Raw genomic sequence first — 16688 nt, forward strand, 5'->3', positions numbered from 1 at the left:
TCTTTAGCTTTGGTGATTTGAAAACAGAATCAAGCTGAATACTATTACAAAATTTAATAATTCTTATTTGGCATTAATAACCTTATTTTAGGAAGTGGATGAGGCCTTTAGAGTACTTTCAATTCATTCCAAATATTAACTGAGGCTTTTCAATGGCATAAAGTAATAAGGAATTTCTAGAGTAAACCTTGGAACTCCTAATGTCTTTTATTGCTGAAGTTCTAAATGGGCAGGAATCTCAGCACTGCCAACACCCAGTTGTAATCCTGCATGCACTATGTGTGTAAATTTGACTCTGCCCTGTTGAGTTCCAGGACTTTTGAGACCAGTCTGTAGTTAGATTGTATGAGAAAATCTGAAGTGTTGTTTGATATTCTCATCTGCTGTGCCTTTGGCTAAAAAGAGGAAAAGTTCAGCTGAGCTTCTGTTCCATTTTTTCACATTTGGTGGTTCCACTAAGAAAACTATTTTGGAAGGACAGGATTACAATTCCAGTCAGGTAGAAGAGGACACTTGCAACTGAAAAAGTACATCACTGTACTCAATGTATTGAGAAATGGAAAGGAAATTGACTTTTAAAAGGAAGATGAATTTGATTTTAAAAAGTGTAGAGAAAATATGAAATTATTTACTTCCTTTTATTGTTTTGTAGGTCAATTTTGTGATGTCAGACGAAACAACTCTCGCAGATTTATTGAGTCTGCAATTGCATAACTTTGAAGATGAAGTACGTAACATTGTCGATAAATCTGTAAAAGAGTCTGGAATGGAGAAGGTATTTAATGCATTAATTAGCTGGAGAAAGAAAATCCTTTGAATACTTAGAACTTTCCATTTTCACCAGTAGGCTCATCACGCAATAAGGGCAGATTTTTGGAATTTGCACGTTCAACAGATAGAAAATCCAATAGGATTCAGTCGCATTTCCCTGTGAATTCTTAAATTATGCATCTGGTCAAAGTTTTACATTGGGAATGCTGATTTTTAATAACTATTTTTATAATTAACTATTACATAAAAGTAACTCTCCCAAAATTGATCTGGACGTGATCTGTGAGAAAACAGTGCCCATTTATCTGCAACATCAGGAGCACAGATCAACATTTCTAAGGCCATCAGTGAGACATCAGAATGTTGTGTTGCCTTCCTGGTGCCAGAGTAAAAGATGTCTAGGAGCGGGTGCAAATATTCTGAAAGGGGAGAGTGACAGGCAGGAGGTCATCGTGTGTTTTGTTACCAATGACATACGTAGAAAAAGGGATGAGGTTCTGTAGAGAATATAGGAAATTTAGCAGGACATTAAAAAGTGGGACCTCAAGGGTTGGAAATTCTGGATTACTCCTCGTGTCACATGCTAATGAGAAATAGAATAGGAGAATAGGGCAGAGCTGCTGGTACATGGGGCAAGGATTCACATTTTTGGATTATTGTGATTTCTTCTGAAGTAGAAGTTACTTGTATAAGACGGAACTATTGCATTTGAATTGGGAGGAGACCAATATCCTGCTGGGGAGATTTAGAGTCATAGAGTCATAGTATCATACAGTATGGAAATAAACACTTTGGTCCAACTCGTCCATGCTGACCAGATTTCTTAAATTAATCCAGTCCTCTTTGCCAGTATTTAGCTCATTGCCCTCTAAACCCCTCCTATTCATGAAAGATGCCTTTTAAATGTTGTAATTGTACCAGCTTCCACCACTTCCTCTGGCAGCTCATTCCATACAAGTACTACCCTCTGCATGAAAATGTTGTTCCTCAAGTCCCTTTTATATCTTTCCCCTCTCATCTTAAACCTATATCCTCTAGTTTTGGACTCTTCTACCCTGGGAAAAAGACCTTGGTTATTCACTTTATTCATGCCCCTGATGATTTTACAAACCTCTATAATGTCACCCTTCAGCCACCAATGCTCCGAGGAAAAAATCCCCAGCCTATTCATCTTCTCCCTATAGCTCAAATCCTCCAGTCCCAGCAATATCTTGTAAATCTTTTCTGTGCCCAAACTGATTGTAAAACTTAGGATGGTGTGTTGTTCTCTTGTTGCCAGGGTCAAGGATATCTTGGAGTGCGTACAAATATTCTGAAAGGGGAGGGTGACCAGCAGGAGGTCAGAGTGCATGTTGGTACCAATGACATAAGTAGAGAAAGGGATGAGGTTATGAAGAGAATACAGGAAATTACGCAGGAGCTTAAAAATTAAAAACTCAAGAGTTGGAAATTCTGGATTACTCCCCCTTGCAATGTGCTAGTAAGAAATGGAATAGGAGAATAGGGCAGATGAATGTGTGGCTGAGTTGTTGGGACAAGGATTCACATTTTTAGACTATTGGGATTTCTTCTGAAATAGAAGGTACTTGTGTAAGAAGGAAGGGTTGCACCTTTGGTTCTTTGAAGATCTCCGCTTACAAATTTATGACTGCTCTTTTTTTGAGGAGGGCTATCTGACCTCGTTTCCATTTCCCCTTTTGCTTATCCCTCCTAAGTTCCAAATATTCTTGGATGTTCAGTTCTCAATTTAGTGACCCTATACACAAGTACACATGCTCTGTACATCTCTGTAATGGCAAATAAATTACACTCATTCACCTCAATTTGTGTCTTTAAATTAACAACCTTTTTGCAAATCTAATCTGCATTCAAATGGAGTTTCTTTAATTATGCCTTTTAATAATATTCTCCATTCTGATCCCATTTGATAATTTGCTTCATCTGGATTTTATTTGTGCTTACTATTTTTCTACTTCCTATTAACAGTTTTGCTTCACTCTGAGCTTCTTCTTTGCTTCCTTCCCTGTACCAATTTAGTTTAAATCCTTCGTAACTGCATTATCAAATCCTGTTGTGAGGATGTTAGATACATTTTGTACAGATCCCATCTGCCACAGAATTATGCCCAATGCCTCTGAAATCTGACACCCTTCCTCTTGCTTATACTAGTTCTCCAGCTGCAAATTCAGTTACTCAGTTCTCTTATTCCTATGCTCACTCTTATGGGACTGGGAGAATTTCTCAGATTACTGCTTTTGAGGTACTGCCATTCAATCTTCCTAGCTATCTGAAGTGTGTTTTCAGGACCTCATCCCTCTTTCTACTAAAGTCATTGGTACCAATGTTAACCATGATCTCTGACAGTTCTCCTGCCCCTGAAGACTGTCCTGCATTCCCTGATAGTCTTTAACCTAGCACTAGAAAGGCAATATAATCTTGGTGTCATGTCTGTGGCCACAGAAATGCCTACATGATCCTTTAACTAAAGAATTCCCTATCAATACTGCTCTGCCTCTTTCTTCCTCCCTTCGAGCACAGCCATGATGTAACTGATTTTGCTCTGACTCCACTCCTCCAAGAAATGGTCTCCCTCACCATTATCTGAAATATAAACCAATTACCTGAATAAACAAGATCTTCTCAGGGGACTCCTTACTACTCGCCTGGTTCTCTTAATCTTCCTAGCGGTCACATTCCTCCATGATCTTAAGCTGAGATGTGACTATTTTCCCAAATGTGCTAGTCAAGTAACTCTCAGCCTTGCAGATCATCACAGTGCCTCCAACTTCCACATGAGTTCCAACAACCGCCCACTTCATTACCATGCTATTGCTTGGCTGTGTGTACTGAAGTTATGATGTGTGCATATTTTATTAAAATTAAACATAAAAAATTACAAATTTAAAAGGATGAATTGATTAACTTTAACAAAACAAATGTTTAATTCTGTATTTTACAGGTGTTAGGTCAGCTCGATAACATTTGGAGTGCCATGGAATTTGAACATGAAGTTCATGGCAGGACAGGAATTATGTTATTAAAAGGAAGTGATGAACTAGTAGAGACATTGGAGGACAATCAAGTTCAGTTGCAAAACTTAATAACTTCTAAATATATTGCATATTTCCTCAAAGAGGTCTCAAGCTGGCAGCAAAAGTTGTCTACTGCAGATGCAGTCATTTCAATATGGTTTGAAGTTCAGAGAACTTGGGTTCATCTTGAGAGCATTTTTATTGGTTCTGAAGACATCCGTATGCAGCTGCCCGAGGACAGCAAGCGTTTTGAAGTGATTGATGTTGACTTTAAAGTATGTAGTTTTCACAGCAAAAATTTTAAAACAGTCATTTGTCAGCTATTGTTCTAAATGGATCATTTAAAGGGAGAGGGTGGCATAGTGATACTGTCACTGGTCTAATGACTCAGAAGACTAAATTCAATTCCTTTGGGGATATGGATTCAAATCTGACCATAGCAGCTGTTGGAATATTAATAGAATTTAGAATTAAAAGCTAGTTTTTGGTGATCATGAATTTGTTTTTTTGTTGATAATCCTATCTGGTTCAGTGCAGGTATTTGGTGAAGGAAATCTGAAATCCTTACATTGTCTGCCTACATCTGACTCCCAATCCATTATTGATTCTTTATTGCCAATAACAAGCCATTCATTTCAATCTGGGTTGGGCAACAAATACTGGCATTGACAGTGTTGATGACATCTCATCTAAGAAAAAGGTGACAATATTCCAAAAGCTTGCAATCACAAAATGAATGTTGTCATTTCAATTGTATTAATATTGAAAATGACGGCATATCTCTTTTACTCAAGGAAAGTTCTTATTGGATGCCAACTAATTAATCTGAATTGTAGAGTTTCCTATGCTCCTCTTTCTTTAGCTTCACAGTTGTGAAGAGGTTCTGTTCTTGAGTATGCTCACAGGTCAATTTGTATGCAAGCCAGATCAGAATGCAGGACAGTATAAATGGGAGACGATAGCCTTGTGGTTTCATTGTTACCTGAATTTCTGGATTAATAGTCTAAGGTTCTGGGCACCAGAAAGATGGTGGAATTTGAATTCAATAAAAGTAAAATCTAGAATTAAGTATCTAATGAGGACCATGAATACATTGTCAATTGTTGGACAAATCCATCTGGCTCACTAATATCATTCAGGGAAGGAAATCTGCTGCCCTCACCTGGTCTGGCCCACATGTGATTCCAGATCCACAGCAATGTGGTTGACTTTCAACTGCATTCTGAAATGGCCTAGCAAGTCACTCAGTTGTATCAATTGGGCAGCATGGTGGCTCAGTGGATAACACTACTTTCTTAGAGAACCAGTGATCTGGATTTAATTCTAGCCTTAAATGACTTCCTGTGTGGCATCTGCACATTCTCCCCATGTGTGCATGGGTTTCCTCCCAAAATCCGAAGATATGCAGGTTAGGTGGGTCTGGGTGCCATGCTAAATTGCCTATAGTGTTCAGGAATGTAAAGGCTAGATGGATTAACCATGGAAATGCAGGGTTAGGGTGGTGGATCTGGGCGGAATGCTCTTCAGAGAGGCGGTGTAGACTCATTGGGTTGAATAGCCTGCTTTCACACTGTCAGGAATCTATGATTTTATGAATTGCTACAAAGTCTGAACAAAGAGATGAAACTGATGGACTAGTTGGCATTGGCCTAGGTACCAGAAAAGACAATGGCAGAAACATCTCTGTTGACTCTGTAAAGTCTTTCTTACTAACGTCTGGGGGCTAGTACCAAAATCAGGAGAGTTGTCCCACAGACGAGAGAAGAAGCAGATTGACACAGTCATTCTCATAGACAATGTCCCAGACAAGGCCATCACCACCCTGGGATATGTCCTGTCCCACTGGCAGGTCAGACCCAGCAGAGGTGGCAGCACAATTGTATACAGTCAAGAGGAAGTTGCCCTGGGAGTCCTTAATATTCACTCCAGACCCCATGAGGTGGATGAACCATGCAGTCCTGCAATTATGTTTAAATGAGGATCCCCAGAAGTATGCCATAGTTAATACACATAAGGGTTTGTACCAATGTATGAGACTGAACTTGGGGTATCATCAGCCATTTTTCAGGGGATGATGGAGAACATTTTACAAGGGTCTGCCCCACATTGTCATTTACCTAGGTAATGTACTAATAAGGGAAGACCAATAAATTGTAATGAGAGAACTTGGACATATTTCTTAGACATTTCTCCCAGGTGTGCGTACATTTTATAAAGGAAAAATGTGTGTTCCAGATACCCTAAGTTACCTACTTTGGCTAAAGAGTCGACAAGACCAGGTTACATCCATTGGAAGATAAAGTGAGGGCAATCAATGGTGTCCTGACTCGCACCTCTGTGCTGGAGCTTAGGTCTTTCTTTGGATTAGTGAATTATTCTGAAAGGTTCATATATAACCTGGCTTCAGCCTGCCACTCTTACATCTGTCTTGAAAAAGGGTCAACCTTGGAAATAGTCTTGTAACCAAGATGTAGCTTTTAGGGAAGTGAAGAAGCAGCAATCAATGTCTGAAGAGTTGGCATACAATAATCCCAAGTAAGATCTGGTACTGACATACGATGCCTCCCTGTATGATACCAGTGTAGTGTTGGCTCACGGATGGCTCAATGGAAAGTAATAACTAATTGCATATGCTTCCTGGCTCATTGGGAGTACCAGTATGCCCAGATAAAGAAGGAAGGTTTAGCGGTCATCTTTGGTGTGAGAAAGTTCCACCAATGCCTTCATGGATGTAAATTTGAAATAGTAACGGACCATAAACCCATGCTAAGGCTCCTCAATGAGGACAGGGCCATACCATCAATAACTACAGGTCAAATTCAACAGTGGGCTCATTCTAAGTGTGTACAATTACAAGCTGGAATATTATTCAGGATGCCAAGTAGCAAATGCGGAAGCCTTGAGCCGTCTCCTGCTGGCAGATACATCACCGGTGGTGCTGGCACTGGAAAAGACCATTTTATACTTTCTGGACACTGTTCTGCTCACTGAAGGCAACATCAGACTATGAGCTCAAAATGATCCAGTTCTGGCAATACTAAAACAACTGGTGGTGATAAGGGAAACAAAAGGGCCATCACAACCAGTACTGAAATCTTTCTGGACCCAATGAGACCAGAAAACTGTACAGGATGGCATTTTATTATTGGAGCAAGAGTAATTGTCTTGAATGAAGTCGCTGCCAGATGCTTGCTGAACACTATCAGAGTCATCCAGGGGTGTCCAAAATGAAGATATTGATGAGAAGTTATGTCTGCTGACCAGGACTAGATCCCGCTATAGCTACATTGATGGGCAGTGCCCAAGCTGCTAACAAGGACAAGACTTAACAGAAGCAACTCCCCAGCTTTCATGGGAATGGCTGGATAAACCCTAGACTTGGTTGCACATCAACTATGTGGGCCCTTTCATGGGCTTAACATTCTTTGTCATTGTGGACACCCACTCAAAGTAGTTGCATGTGCAGAAAGTTCATTCATCAAGCATGGGGATGATGATAGAAAAGCCATAAACATCTTTTGCAATAAAGAGGTTCCCAGAAATGTTGGTCATAGACAATAGACCATCGTTTACCAGCAGGGAATTTGAATATTTCCTCATGATGAATGGGATTTGGCATATAAGGACAGCTCCATCACATCCATTGCCCAATGGTCTGATGGGAAAAGGTGTCCATATTTTGAAGGCAGGCTTAAAGTTACAGCCTACAGCTTCACTCGATACCAAACTATCCCAGTTCCTATTTGCCTTTCAAATCACTCCTCATGCAACTACAGGGAAAGTTCCACCAGAATTGCTTCTGGTGAGAAGACTATGCATGAGGTTAAAAATGTGTGTGGCACGGTGACACAGTGGTTAGCACTGCTGCCTCACAGCGCCAGAGACCAGGGTTCAGTTCCTGCCTCAGGCAACTGTCTGTGTGGAGTTTGCACATTCTCCCCGTGTCTGCATGGGTTTCCTCCGGGTGCTCCGGTTTCCTCCACAGTCCAAAAATGTGCAGGTTAGGTGAATTGGCCGTGCTAAATTGCCTGTAGTGTTAGGTGAAGGGGTAAATGTAGGGGAAAGGGTCTGGGTGGGTTGCTCTTCGGAGGGTTGGTGTGAACTTGTTGGGCTGAGGGGCCTGTTTCCACACTGTAAGTAATCTAATCTATCTTCCCAGATTTGGGGAGCAAGGTGAAACAGCACCAGGGACATCAATACTGGACACAATACTCCCCTAAAAGAGGTGGACAATCTACTTCAGGAGATGGAGTTTTGTGTCAAAACCATGGAAATGGCTTTGCAAAGGTAAGAGGCAAATTTGCCACGAGGTCAGGTCCCATGACGTGTAAAGTTTGGTTAGAGGCGGACCTGAACAAGCATGTGGACCATGTACAGGGCAGAAGCAAAACAAACCTGACCCCTCAGAACAGCTGGGAAGCCCATCAGAACCTATGGTTTCTCTCCGTCTCTCTAGTTTCAAAGTAACTTTAGAATCTGAGATGGACACAGAGGATGTTGCAGCCTCAACACCTTTACCACCTGAAGAAGTGGATGAATATCTTCCAAGATTTTGCAGGCACTGCCTGCATCCGAGGGTGAGTTGAAGGAACTGGACCCATAGTGAAAATGTCCCTGGACAGGCTACAAGAAAAAAAAACAGACCTATGTCCCTGGACTTTATTGGGGAGGAACATAGTGATGGTAACCTGGTCAGCAAGGTGTGACACTGATCCAATTAGGGAGCTCTGGCTGACAGATAAAAACAGGAGTGTCAGGGATACTGTTGATCCTGAGAGCAGGCTCTGAGGAAGTTGGAGCAGTGTCAAGTACTACACACATGTAAATAAAGGGTGACTTGGTGAAAGTATACTGGCCTCTGTGGAGTTACTTCACATTGGTCAATGTCAGGTGATCTGCCTGATATCATTGCTTTTGTCAAACCTTGTTGTGGTTAGATACAACTGAGTGGCTTGCTAGATCATTTCAGAGGATATTTAAGAGTCAACCATACGGCAATGCAAATCAGACCAAGGAAGGATGACAGATGTTCCTTCCTTGAAGAGCATTAATGAACCAGATAAGTTTTTTATGACAATCAACAAAGGTTTCATCATTATAATTAAACTGGCATTTTTTTAAAAATTCAGGTTTATGAATTAAGTTTAAATTTCATCATCTTCCCTGGTGACGTGTAAACTGATGCACTAAGAATATTACTCTGAATCTGTGGTTTACAATACTGCTATGCCACCACCTCTCAAGTCTATGGTTCCATGCTTTTTGTCAAACTCCTTTCTTGAATAGAGATTTTACATTTGTCACAATGATTGTTCTCAGTTCATTTCTCCTTTAATCCTTTTGATTTTCATTTATTATTAGAATTTTTTCACAATGAAGAAAGATTCAAAATGCTTGTTTAACATATTTGGTATTTCCTTGCTTTTGATTATAATTTATCATTCACACCCTCTAATGAATCAACCTTTTCTATTCTTCCTTTTTATACTGTTTGAGAAGCTCTTACTGTCTTTTTTTTATTTCTTGACCATTTACTCTCAAATGCTAATTTTCCCATTTTTAAAGTCATCATTGCTGATTTCTAAAATTTTACATCTCTGGTCTGTCACTAATTTGTACAAGGGGTATACCTCTTTCAATTTGAAACCATCATAGATTTAATTTTACTGAGAGATGCTACATCTTTCTCATTGATTTCATCTTCCTCAATGGAATACATTTTTATTGAGAGCTATGGAATAACTTTTCAAATGTCTGTCACTACATTTCCACCTGCTGGGATTGGGAGGAATATGCAACAAGTCAACATCACTGTAAAGCAGACTGAGGTGGTGGGCCTCCATGAGAATGGTGGTGGGAGATAAAAACTGTAGAGAGCCCCTTCAACCTGTTTCTCCTGTTAGAACTGAAATGTGACATAACTGCAAAACAGTTAGTGTTTGGTGGTTATTTCTTCCATGCATCATTTGATTGACCAAATTATTTAAATCAGTTGATGTTATTACTGCTGAAGAATACAGTTAGGAAATTTACTTGTAAAATATTTAACATTTTAATTAATTAAATAGCATCAACTTGGCTGGGCAGGTGATGTGTTGCATCTGTAATACATGGACACTAATGCTGTCCAAGATGAGCACATCTGCAGCAAATATTGTGTGCTTGTGAAAATTAGATTAGATTACTTACAGTGTGGAAACAGGCCCTTCGGCCCAACAAGTCCACACCGCCCCGCCGAAGCGTAACCCACCCATACCCCTACATCTACATCTACCCCTTACCTCACACTACGGGCAATTTAGCATGGCCAATTCACCTGACCTGCACATCTTTGGAGTGTGGGAGGAAACCGGAGCACCCGGAGGAAACCCACGCAGACACGGGGAGAACGTGCAAACTCCACACAGTCAGTCGCCTGAGGCGGGAATTGAACCCGGATCTCAGGCGCTGTGAGGCAGCAGTGCTAACCACTGTGCCACCGTGCCGCCCACCAATTGAGATCAGAGTTGCTGAACTGGTGTCCAAGCTGTGGATATTGTATCACAGTCGGAAGGTGGAGAGTTATCTAATGTTATGGACCAAACCAGACTCCCTCAAAATATTTTAAGAAAGTAGCCTAGACCCTATTTTGTTCCTATTTTAAAGGCAGGTATGAAGTGGGTATTCCAAGTGTGATGCAATTGGTCAAACCATTCAGTTTTAAGCAATACAGAATTTATTTAAACACTACAGTTGGAACACAAACAAAATAATTTAGAATAACCTGACTATTGGAAAACTTGACTGACCTGATACAGCAACTCAACTAACCAACTGTTCCAATACAGTAACATTTCATAAGCACACCCCTTGGCAAAAAGGTAAATTCAAACACAGATTGTTATAGGCAGGAGGGAACAACATTCAGAGTGAGATTTCAGAGAAAATCAGTAGAATCCTTTACTGAAGCTTGCAACACTTCTGGACTCCAACATCTTGTGACTGCTACAACTAAAAGAAAACTAGAAATACCCTGAACTGGGAAAATTGATCATTCCCCTTCCATTGCTAAACTGTTAAACTCCCACAATTGTTGGCACCTCTGCCTTTAAGACCTCTCTTCAAGCTTCTGAACATCTCTTTTATCATCACCTTTTTGTCTTAGTGTCCATTTTTGTCTGAGTACAACCATGTGAAGGATTTTCAGACATTTTTCTATGTCAAAGTGTATATAAATGTAAGCTGTTACTGTTCTTGTTTGTGTTAGATCTTGATTAGCTGTCATTACAAAGCTTACTTTTAAAGCTTTTGTTCCTCATGTGGAAGTGTCCTACAACTATCAAAAGATTTTTGGGAGTTGAGTCTTAAAGTACACTGATGTAGAATCGCCATTTATGAATCTTATTTTGGGAGGTATCCTCTATATTTTGAACAAGAATGACAGAGTAAATGGATAACATAATAAAATCAGATAGATTGTGATTAAACTTGTGCTATTTGTGATGTGAACTTAGCCAAACTGATATTTGAAGGACTAGTCCACTTGAAACATTAAAAATGCCCTGTTGGGTGGCTAATGCACCATTTTGTACTCTGCAGGAAATCATGGCAGATGCAATAAAGACTCCAAATGTTGTGGTAGCAACAAATAAACCTGGTTTGTATGACAGACTGGAAGAGCTACAGGGACGGTTAGTGGCTGCTTTATTTATTTCTTCTTTTATATTACTTTTAAGAGACTATGAACTTGCACTCTCTTCATTCAGCAATAGTCCACAGGACATAGCCATTAAGTGTTTAAGTCCTGCCCTGATTTGCCTTTCCAAAATGCAGCACCTCACATTTATATAAATTAAACAATATCTCCCACTTCTTGGTCCATTGACCCATCTGATCAAGATCCCGTTTACTCTGAGGTAACCTTCCACACTGTTCACTACACCTCCAATGTTGGAGTCATCTGCAAGCTTACTAACCATACCTCCTATGTTCACATCCAAATTATTTATATATATGATGAAAAGCAGTGTACCCACCACCGATCCTTGTGGCACACCACCGGTCACAGTTCTCCAGTTAGAAAAAAACCTTCATCACCAGCCTCTGTCTCCCACATTTAAGCAAGTTTTTTTTTTAACCAAATGGTCAGTTCTCTCTATATTCTATGTCATCTAATCTTCTTAACCAGTCCACCATGAGAAACCTTGCTGAATGCCTTACTGAAGCTTATACAGATCACATCCACTGCTCTGTCCTTATCAATCCTCTTTGTTACTTCTTCAAAGAACTTAATCAAGTTTCTCATGCCCAAAGCCATGTTAACTCTCCCTAATCAGTCTTTGCCTTTCCAAAATACATAGAAACTCATGTCCCTCAGGATTCCCTCCAAAACTTCCCCACCACCAATATCAGACTCACCAATCTATAGTTCCCTGGCTTTTCCTTACTACTTTTCTTAAATAGTGGCACCATGTTAGCCAATCTCCAGTCTTAGAACACCTCTCCTGTGGCCATCGATGATACAAATATTTCAGCAAGGGGCACAGCAATTACTTCCCAAATTTCCTGCCGATATCTAGATACACCTGGTCAAGTCCTGGGGATTTATACACCCTGTGTTTTAAGACATCCAGCATCTCCTCCTCTGTAACATGGGCATTTTTCAAGATGTTGCTATTTATTTCCTCACATCCTCTATCTTCCATATTCTTCTCCACAGCAAACGTTGTGCAAAATATTTGTTTAATATCTCCTCCATCTTCTGTGGTTCCACACATAGGCAGCCTTGCTGAGCTTTAAGTGGCCCTATTCTCTTGTTTGTTACTCTTTTGTCCTTAATGTATTTGTAGAATCCCTTTGGATTCTCCTTAACACTATTTACCAAAGATACCTTATGTTCATTTTTGTCCTCCTGATTTCCCTCTTAAGTATACTTGTACTGCCTTTATACTCTTCTTGGGAATCACTCAATCCCTACTGTCTAGACCTGACATATTCTTCCTTCTTTTCCTTAACCAAAGCTTCACTTTCTTAAGTCATCCAGCACTCTCTACTGCTGTCAGCCTTGCCATTCACCCTAATTGAAACATCCTGTCTCTGGATTCTCATTTAATCATTTTTGAAGGTTTTCCATTTTCTAGCTGTCCCTTTACCTGCAAACATCTGACCCCAATCAACTTTTGAAAGTTCTTGCCTAAAACTGTCAAAATTGACCTTTCTCCAATTTAGAACTTTAACTTTCAGATCTGGTCTATTCCTTTCTATCACTATTTTAAAATAATAGAATTATGGTGACTGGCCCCAAAGTGCTCCCCCACTGACACCTCAATCACCTGCCTGCCCTATTTTCCAAGAGTAGGTCACATTTTACACCTTTTCTGGTACATACATCTACATACTGAATCAGAAAATTTTCCTGTACATACTTAACAAATTCCTCTACATCCAAGCTCTTACCACTATAGCAGTTCCTGTGTATGTTTGGAAAATTAAAATCCCCTCTCATAATCACCCTATTATTCTTCCAGATAACTGAGATCTCCTTACAAATTTGTTTCTCAATTTCCCATTGACTATTGTGGGGTCTATAGTACAATCCTAATAAAATGATCATCTTTTTCTTACTTCTCAGTTTCACTCCAATAACTTCCCTGTATATATTTCCGGGAATATCATCCCCATGTATATCCATAATGTTAACCCTAATCAAAAATACCACTCCCTCTCTCCTTCTATTCTTCCTGCAGCATCTATACCCTGGAACATTAAGCTGCCAGTCTTGTCCATCCCTGAGACATGTCTCTGTAATTGCTTGTATATCCCAGTCCCATGTTCCGAACCATGTTCTGAGTTCATGTGCCTTGCCTGTTAGGCCTCTTGCATTGAAATAAATGCAGTTTCATTTATTGTCATTTAGTTTCATTTATGCAGTCTTACCTTGTTCTCTGCTTCTGTCCTTCTGCCTTCTGATACTGAATCTCTCAATCAGGCATAGAATGCCTTTGAATGAGGGACCCAGCTGGGTACCCACAAGCAAACGTATCAGAGTTTCCTGTTGGTCTCCCAATATAACCATCCCTCAGAGGTAGTGAGATGAGGCTCTTGTGCAGATTCATTGTCCATTTAGCAGCCTCAAGTGGAGATTCAAGAAAACTATTCACTTCATTTCCCACCTGTAACTTAATCAAAGGAAAGGAAGGAAGGTAGCAAGGTCCCCACCTAACTAAGTATCCCATTACCACCAAAATTGCCTTGGGGACAGCACAAGATTTCACCCACAAACATTCTCTCTGTCCACATATATTGTAGCATCTTCAGTTTTTTATTTAGATTTCTAGTACCTTCAGAATTTTTTTTATCAATTCTAACTTCCGATGTTTAGAAAATTCCTTTCTTGTAATTTCAATTTAGTTTAACACTTTGCGAAAAAGCCTTGGCTGAATACCTTGAGACAAAAAGACTGGCCTTTCCTAGATTCTACTTTATATCTTCTGCCGACCTGCTAGATATATTATCTAATGGTAACAATCCTTTAGAGGTGAGGCACTTTGATCTATATTTTCAGTATTATACTGAATAGTTTTGTGGTAATATAAATCTGAATATATAGCTTTTTCAGACAACTAAGTACAGTAAGCAAATATTTTCCATGCAGAATTAGACAGTTGCCAATTTTGTGACTAAAAATTACATTCCACTTTGAAGATCACACTCATTTCTAGTTGCTGTTGTGAAATCAATGGTGTGTTCTTGTCTAAAGTATTCTGAACACTATCTATTTTAATATTGATTTGGAGATGCCGGTGTTGGACTGGAGTGTACAAAGTTAAAAATCACACAACACCAGGTTATAGTCCAACAGGTTTAATTGGAAGCACACTAGCTTTCGGAGCGATGCTCCTTCATCAGGTGATAGTGTATGGGCTCAATCCTAACACCCTTAGTGTTAGGATTGAGCCCTCCACTATCACCTGATGAAGGAGCGTCGCTCCGAAAGCTAGTGTGCTTCCAATTAAACCTGTTTGACTATAACCTGGTGTTGTGAGATTTTTAACTTCATTTTAATATTAATTTCATAATTTTCTGTTTCATATGTTTTGAAAAAGTATTGATTCTGTTATGTGCTGAAGCCTTTTACACTGAGATATTGAGACATCAGGCATTTAAAAAAAAATCTCTTTATAGTCTGGAAGTACCTCTGCCAAGGTCAACATTTATGGCACTTAACTAATTGAACTTGGGAAGTTAGTGATTATACCCTTGTGGCTAGTTACATCCAACGTGTTGTTAGAATGTGAGTTCCATTATTTGGACCCTGAAATCATGATGAATTTACAGTATACTTCCAAGTCAATGGTTTTGTGTGACTTGAAGGAAAACTTGCAGATGTTGTTCCCATACACTTGCTGGTTTTGTCCATCTAAATGGTAGATGCCATGGATTTGGAAGGTGAGGCCATAGCAAGCTATGTCATTTGCCACAATGCATTTTGTAGATAGTACACACTCGAGCTCTATTGGGCAGATTGTGGAGGGACTAAAAGCTTTAGCTGGTGGATAAGGTGCCAATCAAGCTTTGTCCCACATGATGGTTAGTTTCAGGGGTGCTGCTGGAGTTGCACTATCCAGACAATTGAGGAATACTCTATCACACTTTCGTTTTATGCTTGTATATGGTGAACAAACTTGGGTGGTATAATGAGCAGTGAAGAAAGTTGTCTCAGAGTATAATGAGACCTTGATCAGAAGGGTCAGTGGGCCAAGTATTGGCAGATGGAATTTAATTTAGACAAATGTGAGGTGTTGCAGTTTGATAAGGCAAACCAGGACAGGACTTAGACAATTAATGCTAGGCCCCTGGGGAGTATTGCCAAACAAAGAGACCAAGAGGTGCAGGTGCATAGTTCCTTGAAAGTGGAGTTGCAGCTAGACAGGGTGGTAAAGAAGGTGTTTGGCACACTTGCCTTCACTGGTCAGTGCATTGAGTATAGGAGTTGGACATCATGTTGAGGCTGTACAGGAATTGGTGAGGCCACCTTTAGAATACTACATACAATTCTAGTTGCCCTACTTAGGAAAAATGTTGTTAAACTTGAAAGGGTGTAGAAACAATTTACAAGGATGTTGCTGGCACAGGAGTTTGAGTTATAAGGAGAGGCTGGAGGGGCTGAACAGGCTGGAGCTTTTAATCCTGGAGCATTGAAGGCTGAGGGATAACTTCACAGAGCTTTTTATAAAATCATGAGGGGCATAGATCAGTTGAATACTTGCTTCTGTAAATCAATGTCTGGTGAGTTTTAGTAATTAATTGGAGAGTTCCTTTTCATAGACACTCAGACATAGTGAATGCAGTTGAGATGTAGCAATATGCACTTATCCACTTGAAAAATGGGTTTATTTCTGGAAATCAGACTTTGAGAGAGGTCAAGAGTAGAGGCAGTCTGTAGCTAAGCCTGGATCTGCTTTGTTGTTTTCTAGCCCAATGATATCCCAAAGATGAAAGAGTTCAAAGCTGTATAATTGAAACTTTGTTTTAAAATCAATCACATGGTTGGGCTTCCAAAGTGTGTCACTTTAGTTTACAATATGACTTTATGCAGCTGGCCAAAAGTTACTGTGTGTCATAAGAAATAAACTGTGAAGGTGCTAGAAACATTTTGAACATTTCACAGCATTCTTCCAGCTGTAGAGACGCATTATTCCATGTGTGGCTTTGACTAGAATGTCTACATAATGCAAGTGTGTAACATTCCAGGAGGGTAATGCTTGCAGCATTGCTATTATCCACTGGTGGTTCCTGGAACATATTCTGTTGTTGCTAGTTGCCATCTTAACTCCTGCAAGTCCATTTCCTAATAAAGGACTTTTGCCCGAAACATTGATTTTCCTGCTCCTCAGATGCTGCCTG

The 16688-nt window shown here is 39.9% G+C and overlaps 1 protein-coding gene across 1 annotated transcript in view; it reads left to right on the forward strand.

Moving 5' to 3' along the window:
• LOC140464058 (dynein axonemal heavy chain 17-like) overlaps positions 1-16688 on the forward strand; it is a 408886-nt gene that overhangs the window by 123732 nt on the left and 268466 nt on the right. Inside the window, exons 19-22 of the mRNA XM_072558720.1 lie at positions 653-775; positions 3731-4078; positions 11382-11473; positions 14193-14319. Of these exons, the coding sequence (XP_072414821.1) occupies positions 653-775; positions 3731-4078; positions 11382-11473; positions 14193-14319 (690 nt within the window). The remainder of the gene's footprint in view (positions 1-652; positions 776-3730; positions 4079-11381; positions 11474-14192; positions 14320-16688) is intronic.

This window comes from Chiloscyllium punctatum, chromosome 39, assembly GCF_047496795.1.
Source record: "Chiloscyllium punctatum isolate Juve2018m chromosome 39, sChiPun1.3, whole genome shotgun sequence".
Taxonomy (NCBI): domain Eukaryota; kingdom Metazoa; phylum Chordata; class Chondrichthyes; order Orectolobiformes; family Hemiscylliidae; genus Chiloscyllium; species Chiloscyllium punctatum.